Genomic DNA, 17,347 nt, shown 5'->3' with positions numbered 1-17,347 from the left:
GATATGCGGGGTGATCGATCTCTCGCGTCAATTTCGCAAATTCCAGCGCGTTGCGGCGCGCGCGGAAAAGAAGGGGCGAAGGTAGGAAAAGCGGGCGAGTGAGAGCGAGAGAAGGAAGCTGCGAGCGGGAGAGATAGGGGAAGAGGGAGAAAGAGAAAGAAAGGGAGAGACGTAGAGGCGAGCAGATAGGAGCAGCGTACCTGCAATCTACCTGTATACTTCTCGACGCGTGACTCCAGTTGCTGATCGAACGCTCGAGAGATCGGTCTCGCGATTGATCTCACGGATCCGCGACCTGCATACCTTCGCGAAAACGCGCGAAAAGGGGTGGATCGTGCGAATATATCTTATACGAGATATTTCTTAATTCCGATTAGTATAATGCGTGGATTATGTGAGTCGAAGGAATCAGCAATGATAACACGCCGGTATGTTAATTCGCGACCTTTCCCGTGAGTCGTGGACCTTTGACTGAGAAAGTTACGAGCGTACAACGAAGATTTGTCGTGCACGTGCGTTAGAGCTGTGTCGTGTGATTTTCTCTACATTATAATTATATTGTTGGTGCAAGATAATTGTACAATTGTATATGAATTTAATCCGCGATTTACGATGAATGGCGATTACGATCGTTTGGAAAAAGGAGAAGATATTACAGAATTGGAATTGGGGTCGATAGAATATCGGTGAGTTTAAATGCAACGCGAAAATTATCTATATCTTTGTATTATAGTTTACGTATCTTTATTTACTGCATGTGGAACAATTAAACGTGTGACAGTTGGCTTAATAACCCGTAGAAATTGTTCACTCCTGCATTGTGCATCTTGCACTATATTGATGCGTTAAAAAAAACATATAAAGAAACATATATTTAAAGGAAAAATGCATATTACGACAGATGTATTGCATTGCGCATCTATAAATAAAGAGTAGGATCCATCAATCGATTTCGTTTATCACTCTGCATTTAACCGTTAAACGCTCACCTCACTTTTCTTTCATTAACAGTTATCTGGAGTGATTTTTACACCTCAATTAAAAGTTATTGTTATTAATTACATATTTGTATATTTTTTATTGTTCTATAATTTATTAGTATTTAAGGACAATATGTATACAGATTTACTCAATATTTTTTGAAAAAAGTAAGGAAAAACAAAAAATATTTGAAAAAAGAAATAAGCACATTAAAATTACTGTAAGTGCGTGAACATCATTTTTTGACACTGATTGTGAGGTGTAAAAATCATCCCACGTGACCATTCCCGGATTAAAAGTCCGATATTATGGTAACATAATCGAAAAGTGTACAATTTACAAGATATTATTTTATATTACACTTAGATCATGTTTTAAATTAAAATATATTACCAAAACAAATATAATATCCCGTAAAATATTCATTTTTCAATCGATCTCGTTTTTACATCTTAATTTACATATAGACTAAGAATATTTTTAAAAATATAGAATTTTATTCCCAAAAATGGGAATAATCTTTAAATCGCAGAAATGATTCTATCTAGATCTAGAATAAAAAATATGCTGTCCATCAAAATTCCTCTTAAAAACAAACAACCCAGCAATCTATTTGAAGTTTTTTTCCAAGAGACGTACTACTTTCAAATCATGTAGTTCGGAGTAATATTTTAAATGGAACGTACATACACAGATACACACACACGCACACACACACACACATACATCGCGTGTAGCAAATGGAAGTCAGCGTGATATCAGTACAAATCTTTATTTGAATCGCAAAAAGGAGTAAAACGTGCTTTCTAGCCTCATAGAAAGCGGAAAGCAGAACTGAAAAGCATTGCGAGGTGTAAAAGGATTCCGCGAGCGCTGACCAGAGCGCTCCGGTGAATGTAATGAAATGATCTACGTCAAGCCCTCGAAACGCTTCGAGAAATGCCTCGCAGCCGTAAGAACGGTCCGTTACGTATGTTTATTCACGAGTACGAGAAGTGGAAGATTCGCGGCTAGAACGTTCACTATTTTAGATAAACAGCATTTGCGATACAATCCTCCATTTTATATCATATGCATTAATGTTCTAAATTTCTGAAGATAAATATTGATATATGTAAATTTGAAATTTTTTTAAATACATATTTTATTTATATAATAAGAGGATTTTGAAAAATGTATACGTATCTATAAAATCTGTGGTTATATAATATCGAAAATTATTCTCCAAGAAATTCGCAAAATAGCATAACATTACATCTCGACATAAAATATAATTGAATTGATAATTTTGATATTTTCCGAGAATATTTTATTAAGATTTTATAAATATAATACATGTTTTATACTATCTAAATTTAATGGATCCATTAATTAGTAAAATCTGTAATATAATAGATAGCAATCGTTCTATTTTTATATTATTTTATATTATTTTTTATATTATATTATTATATTATCGTTTTAACGATGCGTATGTGTGTGTGTGTGTGTGTGTGTGTAATTAATCAGATAGTTGTAATATTCTACAAATGAATCTGACCGTGACGATCATGAATTGGAAATTCCTGATTTAACGCAACGGTTTATACGATACTTCTGCAAGCTCGCAAATTATCCCGTTCATTTCATACCGTCTGATGCCTTTCCCCATACAAGCGAGACAATCTCATATAAGTTTCGAATAACGTCTCTCAAATGTCACTTGTCATCGTACCGAACAGAGAGATGATTGTTCGAGATGACTCCATGGTATATGATGATTTCTAACAAATTAGCTTCTTTACGCAAAAATAAAATAAAGCAAAATTATATAAATATGCTTTAATCAACGTACAAATTTAATTAATTTATATGTTAAAAAGTTGCGAGATGCGGTCTAGAAGATATCTTTGCAATGAGAAAAATAAAAAAATAAAAAAAAATAATTTTTCTATCCTAGCTATATTATGTAATTGTAAAATAACAGCTATTTCACTTAACTTGACCATCTGAATTCAATGGCAATCTGCCATTGATAATCCCATACATTTTTCTTTCAAAAATATAAATTAATTAAAGCAGAATAAATTTATAAATTGAAATGAATAAAGTAAATAATAATTGGGTCGTTTATCAGGCTCATATTGACCTAGATTTTATTTATTAAATTAATTAAATTCGTATATAATTGAAACTGTGAGAGAATTGTGCTTCTATATATAGTTTGACACAAGAGCGTGTGACCGATTACACTCATACCATTGTTTAAAATTAAAATTTGTTTGTTGATAATTTGAAAGATCATTAGATATATTCTCATGCTCTTACCATCTTGGTTTGTATTTTATATCACGTATACGTACGCATCCACACACAAAGTGTCATATTTTATAAGTCAAACTTGTAAGTAATTCTAAAAGTGAGTTTTACTAAAAAAAATTGTAAAAGTATATTCAGAAATTACAATATGAGATATTTCAAGTGATCAAGTGAAACAACCTATGTTATAGCTATATATATCATGAAATAATGTAACAAATTTATGCTACTGGTATTACACTTGTTTTGTTATTTGTCCCATTTAAAATTTTTAGAATTTTTGTTTCATTTCCAGATAATCGCGATCCTGCGCATACGTTGTCAGTCGCATCAGTGATTCAACCATCTGTTTTGGACTCTACGTAACAGTAATATCCAAGTTATAATCAATCTTTATATTATAACCCATGCAAATAATACAATCCAAATAATATAAAATGTTTTATCACTAACTTTGCGTGATTTTCAAAAATATTTATAACAAGAAAAGCAAATTTATTAAAGATAATTCAAAATCGAATATTTATTTCTACCTATATATAAAATAAATATATAAAAAACATAAAATCGAATAAAACTGAAAGAATGTGTGAACGAAGAAAATGTGATTAACGAGATCCTACACGAATATCCTTAATTGAATCAGCGCCACATAAAAATACACAAGACTGCTCGAAATAATAGTGAACAAAGAAATTTGACAATTAAATCGGAAAACGATTGTCACCGCAATTGAGACATTATCAGACTTCGAGTTTGATATTATTATAAAAGTCAATGATGTACTATTGATTTGAACGAAGAAAAACATGAAAGACACAGCGACGATCGTGCTTGATTCTACGGTGAGAAGTCAAAATTCGAGTCACTCGAAGGAATCGAAGGACTCGGTGAATTCAGAATTAAAGCCGGAGAGTTATCTAGAATCAAAACACTCGAAAGATGTCCTTATCCCGGAAAAGCAACAGCAGCAGCATCAGCTATCGAGGCGCGCCGAAGATCAGCAGGATCTACGAGCAGCTTCCGAAGCTAAGGACGATTCTAATCTGCTCATGTTCACGTCCTGCGGGCAATTGCTGCTTGGTAAGTCTCGATGCAAGAGATATCCCGATAATTTCACTAATTATCACGCTAATATTATTGCTATTCATTTTTGGCGAGATGTATATAATTGTGTCTTTCCGCGATAAATTTTATTATATATATTATATTATTATATGTCAAACTTATTATTATTATTAAAGTTAATCCTCCAAGAGTGAAGAAGATAATTGATTCATGCGCTTTTGCACTCAGGTATTGTCTTGGTCGTCTTTGGTATCCTGGTGCTCGTCCACGGTGCTTCTTTAGGTGGATCTGGCGCAGGACTCTGGGCAGGTGCAGCCGCTCTAGTTGCCGGTGCACTAGGAGTGGTCGCAACACTAGCAACCTCGTCCACTAAAACAAATTCTGCTTTCTCGTCCGCTCATCTTGCGTCCAGTTTGATCGCTCTGGCCCTCTCGAATATGGCCACTATAACGGCATTAACGGCGGTCGTCAGAGATTCACAAAGGGCACCGGACATATCATTTCTCAGTCTTTCCGTATGTTCCTTATATCTATTTCTTGATTCAACCGTTTAGTGCTGACATTTCGAAAAAACAGTACTAATGAATCATTTATAATAAATCGATTCTTTCCATTATTCTGCATATAAAAGTATCAAAACATGTACTTTCTTATGGATTAAGAACTTCTCAATGTATATTTCAGGGCGATGACAGCGATGTGATGGAAGTAGATAACGGCTTGGCGGGTTTGCTAGCGAGCATTGGCCTATTGGTCGCTAGTGTGGCAGAGCTATTAGTATCCGGTTACAGCTGTCTGACCTTGACACCGAAGCTATGTGGCTGCCTGCGGGCGAGCACCGCCGACGATATGATGGTCGACGGTCACCTGAAGACGCGCAATATGGTTCACCAGTGGGTCGTCACGCAAAATCATATGCCGCCCAAAAGTCAACAGCCACCTGTCTACGTGGTACACTCGGTGCCAGTGCCAATGCATCCGATGATTCAGGTAAGCGCTTTCGGTCTCTTTTCCCACGACCTCAACCAAGACCTCAACAGCTGCACGTATTCCTTCTTGGGATAGGGCACCCCTAAAAGCGCGACTTCTATTTGCTTACGTATCTTTTTCTTCTCTTCTTTCACCCTATTGTTCATCTCTCTCTCTCTCTCTCTCTCTCTCTCTCTCTCTCTCTCTCTCTCTCTCTCTCTCTCTCTCTCTCTCTCTCTCTCTCTCTCTCTCTCTCTCTCTCCTCTCTTTTCTTATCCTCCTTGCTCTGCTCTAGATTTTTTCTTTCTACTCGTCACTTACTTTCTCTTCATTCCTTCTTAAGATGCCTGAGCATCTCTCCTCTTTTACCTTATGTTCCGTTTATTGTATTTCAACATTTCTATCTTTTACATTCTTATCTTCTATTGCCTCTCCTTTATCTTTCTCTCAATTTCTCACACAATTTTCATCACAGTTTTTAAATCATCGAGTTTTTAAAAACGATATAGATAACTTTAAAAAAATAAACACCTGTTTCCACAAATTTCTCAAAAAATATATAACAAAGCTTCCTCTATGAGGAAGCAATAATTCAATATGTCATTGGTATATATTCAAATATAGTAATTGAAATAGAATAGAGTCTATGCATAAAAGAATAGGCATAATTACAGAAATAATATAAAAGATGTTTCGTGTTCATTACAGCCACCATATGGAATGCCATCGACGCCCGGAGGATTTATACCTAGATCTCTTCCGATTTCGACAGCGATGCCATATGGTGCTGTGCCCATGTTGTCCCATATACCTTCATACGCTGGACGGCCGCAATCTCAAATGGTAAATAATACCTCGGTAAATTAATAACTAAAATAATATACTTCAATGCAATTGTAATTCGCCAGTACGAAATAATAAAACTAAGACGTATGAATCGGCCTGCGGACTCGCAATAATTTATCATCGTGACGATTCGACCATTGGTTTTGGTCCGATTCATCGTCAAGACGTTAATAATCTTTGATACTTATATGTATAAGCATCTTATTTAAATAATTTAAATTTAATAATGTAATTTAATTTAAATTATTTAAATGAGAGGGAGAGAGAGAGAGAGAGAGAGAGAGAGAGAGAGAGAGAGAGAGAGAGAGAGAGAGAGAGAGATGCTTATATATATTATATATATATATAAGTATTAAAGATTATTAACGTCTTGACGATGAATCGGACCAAAACCAATGGTCGAATCGTCACGATGATAAATTATTGCCAGATCAGGCCGATTCATACGTCTTAGTTTTAAAATAATATAGTATAATAAAAGACATGAAAAATATCCTGCTAAAAAATGTGATTGAATAAAAAGATCGTATTTGGTGATTATTAATCTTATTATTTCGATAAATGACAATATATATTTAAATAAGAAATATAACTAAAGTGTGTAATAGTAGCGTTATAAACTTTTAGATCGCTCGACACACTTTTCGTATTTTAATTTGCTTGCAAATCATTTTGTTTATTAATTAATTCACTTAATTATCGTAAGCAATTGCTCATTTGTAATGAATATGTATTTGAATTTAGTTCCGATCAAAGCACAAACGTCAGCCGTTCGCAGATCAAGAGGAATCAAAAAGGCATTTTGAAGTTAAAAACGAATCTCCAAGGATGATGTCACCGACCTGCGAAGATCAAGTTGATCTGGCGCAGACTTACACGGGCTTGGACAAGAGAATTTCCGAAGAATTTATTTCGATCGCAATGGATCCAGACAGAAAGTCGAAGGTTTCCAGCCACCACGGCAGTGAAATTGGAACAACTTTTTAATAATTTTTACTTATACAGTAATTGAAAAATTTGATACAAAAATGAAGCATTTGCTCACGATTTATGCTCACGATACGATTTTGTATCTAAGATTACAGATTTAAATCAATCCTGCATACTTGATTCAGTATTTCAATTTCAAGCATATTAAATTTCTGTCTATTAAATGTAACATCTCATTAAAATTATTGCTCTTGTTCCCATCAAGCATATATATAAAGTGTAATGCAATTTTGAAAAGGGTGGAAACATCAAACCACGTCATTAACAAATAAAACTAATATAACATTTATTTCTTATCGCAAACATAATAAATGTACGATTATCTGAAATTCTATTTGTAAAATTAATAACTATTTATAAATCTTTATACTCATTTCTTATCGTTTATTTCGCGTTATAACATAATTTATTTATGCTTAGTGCTTTTCAACGTAAAGAAAAAGGATGAATAATTTATGCACAAACTATATATGTATAAACAATATAAAGATAAATATAGAGATTTGTAATAATACATATAATTTTATAAATAGAACTATATGTTCAGAATACTGTAACTTTTTCAGAAAAGACAAACTCTGAATTTATGTAATTTTATCTAACACATAAACTCAGTCTTCCCATTCTGTTATATCTATATGTTTTCTACAATGTAAAACTATTTTAAAATAATAATTAATTTTTATTAATAAAAATATTTATTTCTGTGCTATAAGAATCTTTGTTTGTTTTTTTTAAATAATAAAAAATAAAGTTTGAGTTGTGCCGCATTAATTCGTTAAGCATAATTAGAGAGATAACGTTACACATAATTACAACACACATTCTTTCAAGTGTCTATTCATGTTATCTATTTCAGTTTTATTGAGATATTAAATGTTATTAATTTAAACTCATTATTGTATTGTGTGTACAGTTATAATTTCTCTTATTCATATTCTATGTTAATTTAACCGTAGCTTTTGTATATGCATATGTAATATATTTTGTTATGTAATATAACGTTATGAAATATATATAATACAAAATAAATTTTTATCTAAAATTACATCAAATTTTTAATTTTACTAAACACACGTCACAGATTGATATCCCGTATCCCTACCTACCCGTATTCCGTGATCTATATTCCTACCTACCCGTGTTATAATCTATTATACAAAGATTTAATTAAAATCGCGACACGATTACAAGAGGTCTAATTTACTGGTTAATTCAGCGGGGGATATACCTGAACGGGATATCTCGAAGTGACACGATCACTTGAGATGTGAAAAATTTGGGGAATTGGGGGTTCTCTATAACACGCGCGCGATTGAGATTTATTTGCGGTTTTTCCAATCTCGCACGTATGCAAGAAAATGTGGAGAAAAAAGAAAATAGGACAAATATTAAACTATATATTTTATGTTACCTTATTGTACCATAATGGTCAGTATTGACCACTAATGACGTGAGATCCAAAAAAAGAAGATTCTCGCACAATTTGATATTACAATTGAACATTATAATTCACGTCATAATCATTAAAAAATCACGTTTTGATAATTAAATAATATAACATAATTGCGAATCTTTATAAACTTACATATAAATATATCTCATTATTTTTCATTTTTTACCAAAATTATTTATTATATAGATAACATATTCATATATATAACTGCAAAATTGAATATGTAAGTGTTCTGTACGATCAATTCTAAAATAATTTTAAAAGTTTTTAGCGTTTCTCGACGGAATATTTAGAATCTCACGTCATATATATTACTTGAGAGGCATAAAGCCAATTTCTCAATCAAAAATAGATGGATAAGTTACAAAAAATTAAGGTAAAATCGATGCTTTGATAAAATAAATTTGAGCAATTAATAAAAATTATATACGTTTTCACGTAATCAAACAAATTGCCTAACAAGATCAAAATATTTTTTTCATGTATAATTTATGCATATTACACGCTTTTCTTTATGCATACTAATATTCTAAATATATCTATATATTGCCTCCTTGCATCGATTTATATTATATTTAATCTTGGATAAACATATGAAAAGGAATAAATGGGAATAAATAGAACATATCCTAACTAATAGACAATTTTTCCCTATCTACAGATATTCTTTTAAACATCTAACACGATAGCTCGTTTGTTTAAGAAAATAATGTAAAAGTAATTCTTTAAAAAAATCTATAAAATAAAAATTTAATGACTACAATATATTTAAAAAATCATGGGACTTCAATTATCAGAGTATTATTTTATTTCTTGTTTCTCTTTCTTGTGTTTCCAAAATATTTATTATTTTAACTGTAAATAGAATTGACACCGATGTAAGAAAATTTTAAAAATTTAATTTCTTATGTACTTAAAAACTGTATTCAAATTTATTTATATTTATATAATAGAACGCGGCAGTTCTGTCTCTCTCGTCAACGTAACTCGCTAAACGATTATGAGCTCTTTGCGTTGCGAGCTCCTTGCGTGCGAAGTGCGCGCGAGTATTTCGTCAAGCACAATCGCAAAATATATTGATAGATAAGGGATACCAAGATTAAATATATGCCTTAATCAATTTTAACCCATCCATTTTAAGGCCACGAATCTACGAGAGATGTAATATTTTCATACTATGAATTATTGTAATTTGACATGTATACCGAGATATATTTTTATTTGATTATTCGTAGATTCGTTTCCTCGATAAAAAAAATTTCTCATCGACTCACCGATCCGATGCGCAACGAGCGGAGTTATTCGGCCACGTAGCTACGGTGTGATACTGTAACGTGCAAACGTAAGATTTAAATTAAAAAAGCGCTCAAAATAATAATCAACATTTCAGAAGTTAATTCTTACGCGCCTCTACGTCGTCTTTCAATACAATATTTAGCAAATACGATTATCTATTTACCGAAAAAAATCTTTGCTGGAGAGTAAAATTTCAAATAATTTATCTTTCTTTAATTATACTTTTAATTTATCGAGATAAAACACGTCGAATATAAATAAAAACGAATTATTCTAATTTTATACAAATAAGAGATGACACTTACCCCAAGGTTGCTCCGCTGGTGCCCGATGCCTCTCCCAGGTCGCTCCTCCTCCTCCTCTCAGGACGTCGGGCCTTCTCCTCTCACCGCACCAGGACACTCGCGCGAGAAACATCCGCGGGTACAAGACCAGAGGTAATAGTTATTTGTGCAACAAGTGCTGTAAGATGATAATTCAAGGGGTGCGGAGTTGACGCGCGAGCCGAAGGCGATCAGATTTTTGAAGCATTCACGGGCGACGTATCGCGGCGCCGCGCCGGGCGGCGTGCCGTAACTCGAATCACTCGATCGGTCCTCCTTTTCCGTACGAAGATAATCAGAGATCGCGGAGACAACTCTCACACGCGACAACTCCGGCACAGCGCGCTCGAAGCACGGCACGAGACAAATGAATGCTGCACATTCGAGTCCAGAAATACTATAGTTAAGTATGTCGGGACAAGAGCGAGCGCCACACGATTGTCGCCCGCAAATATCACGACGAAAGCATAAATCGTTCGGAATTGCCGTGCATATACCTTCGCCGACTGCGCCTCGACGTCTCCGTACAAACACTTGACGCGCACTCGCAAATTATTTAACGCGCACACGGCACGTATTCCCGCGGCCCGCGAAACGAAGAGAAGAGCAGGAGTGCCAATCGCAGGAACGATGAGCAACGAGCGGCCAACGGCGCGTTCCGAATAACATCATGGCACGGAGCCGGGAGCACGGAGCACGGCGAACGGCGACGGACGCGCGGAACACGAAACACTACCCGTGCAAAATTTATCTCGAGAACGATAGCCGAGTGACTTCCGCAGGTAAGGGTGATCCAAGCGTCGACGGAAACAAGTGCTGGGAAGGCCTCTCGACGACTTTGAACGTACGTACGCCGCACTCGAGTTCAACGGTCGTGCGTCGCGCCCTACTAGTCGCCGCGGCCGAGCGTGATTGGCCGGATCTGGGGGCTCGACTCGCGAGTCGTCGCGTTCGACGTATCTCCCGACTGCTCCCGACTTCGCCCGACCACAGCCGATGAGCCGACCGACTGCGACTGTGCGGCGGCGGCGGCGGCGGCGGCGGCGGCCGAAGCGGAAGCAAGTAATACGTAAACAACGTTGAACGGTTGAACGGTGCGAGGCGTCGCTCGTGTAATTTCTTTCTCGTAAACGAAATCCGGTTGCGGGGTGTCGGTGTCGCAAAGTGAACGTACGCCGAATATTCCGTCCCTTCGTGTGTCGAGTGAAACGAGTGCGGAATTCCGTCGCTGGGCGAGACAAACGCCGAGCGCCGTGCTGGACGTATGCCGTACGAGCGACGTGTGTCACCCTCCCGGCTGTGATTTAGCGGGTCTCCCGCAGCGCTCCGTGATCGGTGAATGAATTTTACGTGAGAAATAAATGTTTCGAAGCGCGATACATCCGGAATCTTCAATCGAATCGTTGCCCCGCGTGTCGCGGCGAGGGGGTGGGTGACGATAACCTCGAAATTCGCGTCTCTCGCCTCCGTCTCGATTTCTACTCCGAATAAGTGAATCGCGCAGGAAAATGCTTCAATAGATAACTTGAATTTCTCGTTAAGCGCGGAAATTATTGTAATTCATTGAGCGATTGAAGAGACCGATCGCGCGTTTGGCATTCTCACTCGTCGAGAGTGCGAACAAGCTCGAAAATGTGCGAATACAATTTCGTTTTGCGTTAAAGAACAGGCACGTTATTCGCCCGTTCGCGTAATTCGTTGTAAATATTTCAAATTTATCTCTACGAGTGCGTCTCTATTCCTCATAACCTCTACTTTTGCACAGAGTTGTATTTGAATTAAACGCACAGCGTATAGTTTGCTGTGAAATATAATGTAACTTTATTAAATAACTTGAAGAAAGTCAACGTTAAATTGTGTCGTTCGTAAAAACTTGTTCGCGATCGTTCTCGCAGCTCGGTGGTCGCGCATACCATTAAAAAAACGATGAACCCGCGCCGCCAAGATACTTAAAAATTACAAAACATTCTCAGTCGCTTGTTCCCCCAAGTATTATTCGTTTTGCTATAAAGTTAATTGTCCATAAACTGGCCTATATTGCCTCGCATTTCATGAAAAACGTAACGAGAAAGTGTACGATTATAGAGCAAAGCCGTGCAAAATTCCGCGTGATCGTCACATTAAATTAATTACATGCGCAATCGTGTGAAATACGTTCGAAAGAACGTGAGAAAAAGAGAAGGCGTCGAACGTAAATCGTTTTCTTCTGTAAAAAATTATTTTAGAAAAATAATTCTAAATATTTCGAGAACAGCTCAAAGTGTCTCGTAACCGAGCGTAACATATTTTTTTCTTTAATTTTTAGTTTCTCGTCGAGAATTCATTTCCCTGTCAACGTGTTATCTACTGAGGAAATATTCGTGGCAACGCACACGACACGGATATATAGTTCAATATACGCGGCTTGTAGAGGCGCCGGTTCAGACAAAGTGGGATATTAGGTAAGGAAACTTTAACAACATTGAGAAACAAAATGTGACAAAACAGTCGATTCTTATCCGATACAATCTTCCTGCTGTTGTGTTACCAGATTTTGTGTACGCTTAGATACGGAATACGCGAAGGGAGATACAAAGAGCATAATCAGCTAAAACTGTCAGAAGAATTTAAGACCAGCCTTCAAAACGATGTCAGCTGAAGAAAATTTTGAGCAGGTTAGATATTTACTTTTACTTTTCTTCCTACATAAATTTAAGTTCCATTATATCATGTGAATGTAAATAAATCTGAGCGCCTCACAAATTTCCTTAAAATCTTACTTCAATGTGTATGCGTGCGGTGTGTATACACTTATTTTTTCGGAGTATAATTTTTATGTAAATAGAAACATTAATTATAAAAGAAGTAATTAAATTAAAGAAGTATACCCTTTTTCAAAAAGAAATCTGGTTAGAAACTTTAAATTTTATACGGTGGACAATAAAATCTTACAAATAATTACCGAGATGTGACCGTCGCGATCTTTTTTCTTATTATGTACTTGTACCTTGCTGCTTTGATAGTTCGAGGACGAAGAAACAGAGATTCCGATTGGCGGGACTCTGCCCGGTGGAAGGAAACGTCTCTTCTCCAAGGAGCTGCGCTGTATGATGTATGGCTTCGGCGACGATCAGAATCCTTACACGGAAAGTGTCGACTTGTTGGAAGATTTGGTTATCGAATACATAACCGAGATGACGCATCGAGCTATGGAGATTGGACGTACAGGACGTGTTCAAGTCGAAGATATTGTATTTTTAGGTAATAATTACATATGCAATTTTTAAGCGCATATTTAATTAAATAAATGTTTAACGTGTTTAAAGCTTCCTGCTTTCACACAGAAACTTACCGTCATATTGTACACTTTTCCAATTCTTAATTCATTAATTTACTTGCAGTGAGAAAGGATGCCAGAAAGTATGCCAGAGTGAAAGATCTTTTAACGATGAACGAGGAACTTAAGAAAGCGAGAAAGGCTTTCGACGAAGTTAAATATGCAGGTACTGTCAAAGAGTAGACAAATACAACGCGTAATGTTACATCCATCAACGAATGTAAAACTGAATGCGTATAAGTTTGTATTAATCTACTTGAGAATCTCTCGTTCGTTTACTTAAGTAATCTTTCAAATCAGCATGATCAAGTTGCAAGTAGTATTAACGCAATCTGTTTGGTCGTATAATTGATCTGCATATGTACCTTGAGCGAAGCGAAGTATTGGTTTCTTATTATTTACGTATATTGCTGGGATAACGTCGCTTTATTTTGCAATAACATATAATTGTTTATAAGTAAACACCTGATTTACTGTCTTTTGTTACAGATAAATAGAAAAAAATTTTTTGTTTCTAATATAAATTATATAGTTGTACAAAAACGCAGTGGGCAGAGTAAAATTCAATAAATAAATAAATGATAAAATATTAAAATAATCTTGCACCACTGCGAAATATATTGTTTGATAAAAATATAATGAAAAAAAAGAGGCGACTGGTTTCAAGAAGCGTCTTTTTCTATATTATGTAACAAAGAAAACAGTTTCTCTGGCCATCTCTTAGGAAGATTTTATATACTTTGTATATTCATATTTTAAATGAAGTTACATTATATTGCTATAATAAACTATATACTGTACGTTTAATATAAATATAACTCTACGCAAAACACATTTTGCCGCTCTATTTTTGTACGTGACATATTTTCGCGGAGCAAAATAGTTATTTACTGCTGTTATCGTTTAAATCGTGGACTGTTTTATCCAGAGCTCGATTACATTTTCATTTTAACTTTATAACAGAATTTTGTGCATGGTTTGCGTGGTTCAGCATGTGCAGCGTTTGCATGTAGTTTTATTTATTTTGTACGCTGTTATTTTGTCTCCTACGGTTTTACACGAATCAAGCGATTCCGCAATTATTTTACAACGTCACGAACGGCCTGTTTTGCTGACAGAATAACGTCATTGAGTCCTACACCTTGGTAAGAAGAACCGCACAGTGCCAGGGGAATATGGTGCGCGGAAACGTAATCGTGGATGCGTTTTACGCGTGCGGTATGACCGACGACGTGCTGCGGAATACAGTCCTTCAGAACGGCAACGTTGTGGGCGACTGGTTCCTCTTCGATTCGCAAGATATTCTTGGTGTGATTAATCGCCGTCGTTAACACGTGCTCCTCCGACGGATTTGGCCCGAAATATTTCTCGAACCACGCACCTCCCATCATTACCGTCAACACCTAAATCGTGGTCGCACGATAACACGTAATTTATTATCATTGAGTAAAAGAATTTTTCTTACACGTTAATTTGTAATTCTCCCAGTTTTGTACATATAGAAATAAAAGTTTTATTAGAAATAAAGATCGTGAATTATATACCGTAAGTGAATCAACTAAGAAACAAAACGACCTGAGCGGACAATAAAATCGTTCTGAGATACACACGTACCGTGGAAGACTCGGGGAATATGCAGGAGTCGAAGATTACCCCCAGCAGAGGTAAATTTTCCTTCGGCGGTACGAGGAAGCCGAACGCCTGCAGAGGCAGTACATTTCCCTGGAATTCAAGATTGACTACTCCCACCGTTACGGTAGGTATCGCTTTCAGTTCCGCCGACAGTCCAGGATGTTGCTCGCGCAACAGCTCGGCCAAGTCCTTCGCGCCCAAGCTCGAGATAACGCGCGAGCATTCCTGAGGCTCGCCATTGACCAACAGTTCCACGCGATCCGATTTAAACGTAAGCTTCTCGCACCTCTTCTCGGTCTGTATCCGCACTCCTCGTTCCTTCACGTTATCGGCCAGTGCCCGAGGCACGTGCTCGAGTCCTCCCCGCAAGCCCCACAGTATCCATCTTTCCTTTCGTGCTCTCTCTACCAAAGTCAACGATCCGATCGCAGACTCACGATCTGTATTATCCTTCGCTGCGTCAGCTTTGTCTTTTGATTTTGTAAACATTCTTTTCATTAGCAAGCCTTTCACTATGGAGCCGTGTTTCTGTTCCGCTTCGAACAGCGATTTGAGCAGAAAATTAACGCTTATCTCGCGGGCATCCCCCGCACAGATCCCACAGATCATGGGGCTGATGACGTTATCCGCGATATCCTGGCCCAATCTTCTTTGGACAAAACTGTAAACGCTCTCGTCCTCCTTAGACACCTTGGGAGCCCTCAAGTCCGTCCATATGCGGTTGATCAAGGGACGATCTAGCAGCGAGGACGTCTTGAAGATACCCTTTAAAGAATTTGGCAGACGATGCAGTGCCTCGTCCATGTAAATCAATCGATTCGACGCCACAGGGTGGCTTATTCCAATGTAAACTAATTTGTCGTTCAATTGCAGGTCATCCATCAGATTAAGGGTGTTTTCCCCACCTTCGCCAAGTGTTCTTACAGTTCTTGGTCCTTGCTCGAAAATCGCTCCGCTAGGCGAGCTTCTGCTACGTATCCACCCACCCACGCGACTGGAAGCCTCCAGTAAAACGATAGACGATAGTCTCGCGTCAAGAGCGTAATACGCTGCTGACAGGCCTGATATACCGCCTCCTAGTATTACCGTCATTTCAGTACTTTTAAGAAGCTCGAGCAATCTCGATGTCAGCGCAATGTTACGCGATTAAGTGCTGATGTATGTTAGCTTACGTGAAAAATCTACGAGTAATATAATTTACAGTGTTTTATTACATACAAACGATATTTATTATTATATATGAATAAGGAACAAATCCATTCGCAAAAGTAAAACAAATATTTTAATTCTGTTGGCTCCACTTTGGCGATGTCATCGAAAGGATATTCGAAAGGACATTCGAATTCGAAGCACGACGGGCGATTTATTCTTTCCAAAGCTTGAAAAGGCGCTCTCGAGATAGCAGGTTATGTTTTACAGGCGGAAACACGTGCGAGGTCCTATAGCTGCGTCCAATCGTCCTTGCTCTTTAAAATTTCCTATTTTCCTTGACTCTAAATTAAATCTCCAAACGAATTACAGCCACTCTATCTCGAGTTACGTTCTACAGAGAAAATCACAGCAACGTAGGCACGTGAGAAGATTCGCGATACATCTAACACACACACACACACACACACACAATAACAATCTCTGCTGTTCATGGAGCTCGCATTCGCTAGCGGCAGCGCTATCATGGCTCCATGAACGGAGTTAATAGCGTTAGGCTGCATCCCCATGGAGAGGGAAATAGCGGAACGGAATTAAAACGGAGTTACTCTGATTGGCTGATCTCTCTGAGCCGTGAGGGCTCTCAAGATGGGATATTAGCCAATCAAAGGAATTCTGTTTTAATTAGGACTGTTTGGTGTAAAACTTGGGGCAGATGGCTCCATGGCATCCAGTCCTGTCATGGCAGCGTCACTAACACTCAATATACATGTATGTGTTGGTGTATGCGTGAGCTTATCTGTGATACTTCGCGGCTAGTTCGATTCATCAAAAAGTCGAAAGAAGATTATTACGGTCGAATCGAATCGAGTCGAATCGAATTGATGAATCGAACTAGCCGCGAAGTATCACAGATAGGCTCACGCATACACCAACACATACATGTATATTAAGTTCGTGTTAGTGACGCCGCCATGACAGACTACACGCCATGGCGCCATCTGCCCCGAGTTTTACACCAAA

General features: G+C 37.1%; 4 protein-coding genes across 9 annotated transcripts in view; 2 read left to right on the top strand and 2 right to left on the bottom strand.

Moving 5' to 3' along the window:
- LOC143894637 (sodium-independent sulfate anion transporter) overlaps window positions 1-10,826 on the bottom strand; it is a 153,381-nt gene extending 142,555 nt beyond the window's left edge. Inside the window, exons 1-2 of the mRNA XM_077401082.1 lie at window positions 10,210-10,826; window positions 9,883-9,935 (exon numbers count right to left, since the gene is read on the bottom strand). The gene's annotated coding sequence lies outside the window, so the exon portion shown is untranslated. The remainder of the gene's footprint in view (window positions 1-9,882; window positions 9,936-10,209) is intronic.
- LOC143894649 (uncharacterized) lies at window positions 184-8,159 on the top strand. Its single transcript, XM_077401122.1, has 6 exons — window positions 184-686; window positions 3,575-4,362; window positions 4,576-4,862; window positions 5,032-5,337; window positions 6,025-6,159; window positions 6,907-8,159. The coding sequence occupies exons 2-6, from the start codon at window positions 4,089-4,091 to the stop codon at window positions 7,147-7,149; spliced, it is 1,245 nt and encodes a 414-aa protein (XP_077257248.1). The 5' UTR covers window positions 184-686; window positions 3,575-4,088; the 3' UTR covers window positions 7,150-8,159.
- Window positions 10,827-10,839: 13 nt separating the features above from the next.
- Window positions 10,840-15,241, top strand: Taf13 (TATA-box binding protein associated factor 13). Of its 6 annotated transcripts, none has more exons than XM_077401140.1 (6): window positions 11,250-11,562; window positions 12,533-12,668; window positions 12,758-12,881; window positions 13,230-13,467; window positions 13,608-13,709; window positions 14,033-14,377. In XM_077401140.1, the coding sequence occupies exons 3-6, from the start codon at window positions 12,855-12,857 to the stop codon at window positions 14,038-14,040; spliced, it is 375 nt and encodes a 124-aa protein (XP_077257266.1). In that variant the 5' UTR covers window positions 11,250-11,562; window positions 12,533-12,668; window positions 12,758-12,854; the 3' UTR covers window positions 14,041-14,377. The 6 variants fall into 6 exon arrangements, with proteins under 6 accessions (XP_077257268.1, XP_077257266.1, XP_077257267.1 ...); XM_077401141.1 differs by lacking the exon at window positions 14,033-14,377 and adding an exon at window positions 14,662-15,241 and having other exon boundaries at window positions 11,251-11,562; XM_077401137.1 differs by having other exon boundaries at window positions 11,251-11,562; window positions 12,775-12,881; window positions 13,608-14,377.
- On the bottom strand, window positions 14,262-16,798 carry Ppox (protoporphyrinogen oxidase). The gene is made up of 2 exons (XM_077401114.1): window positions 15,158-16,798; window positions 14,262-14,946 (listed from the first exon to the last, which is right to left on the bottom strand). Exons 1-2 carry the CDS (start codon window positions 16,265-16,267, stop codon window positions 14,623-14,625), a joined length of 1,434 nt encoding a protein of 477 aa, XP_077257240.1. The 5' UTR covers window positions 16,268-16,798; the 3' UTR covers window positions 14,262-14,622.
- Window positions 16,799-17,347: the final 549 nt, after the last annotated feature.

This window comes from Temnothorax americanus, unplaced genomic scaffold, assembly GCF_048541705.1.
Source record: "Temnothorax americanus isolate GAGA-0224 unplaced genomic scaffold, ASM4854170v1 Scaffold14, whole genome shotgun sequence".
Taxonomy (NCBI): Eukaryota; Metazoa; Arthropoda; class Insecta; order Hymenoptera; family Formicidae; genus Temnothorax; species Temnothorax americanus.
Note: the sequence above shows the minus strand (reverse complement) of the source record. Positions and strands in the feature narration are given on the sequence as shown.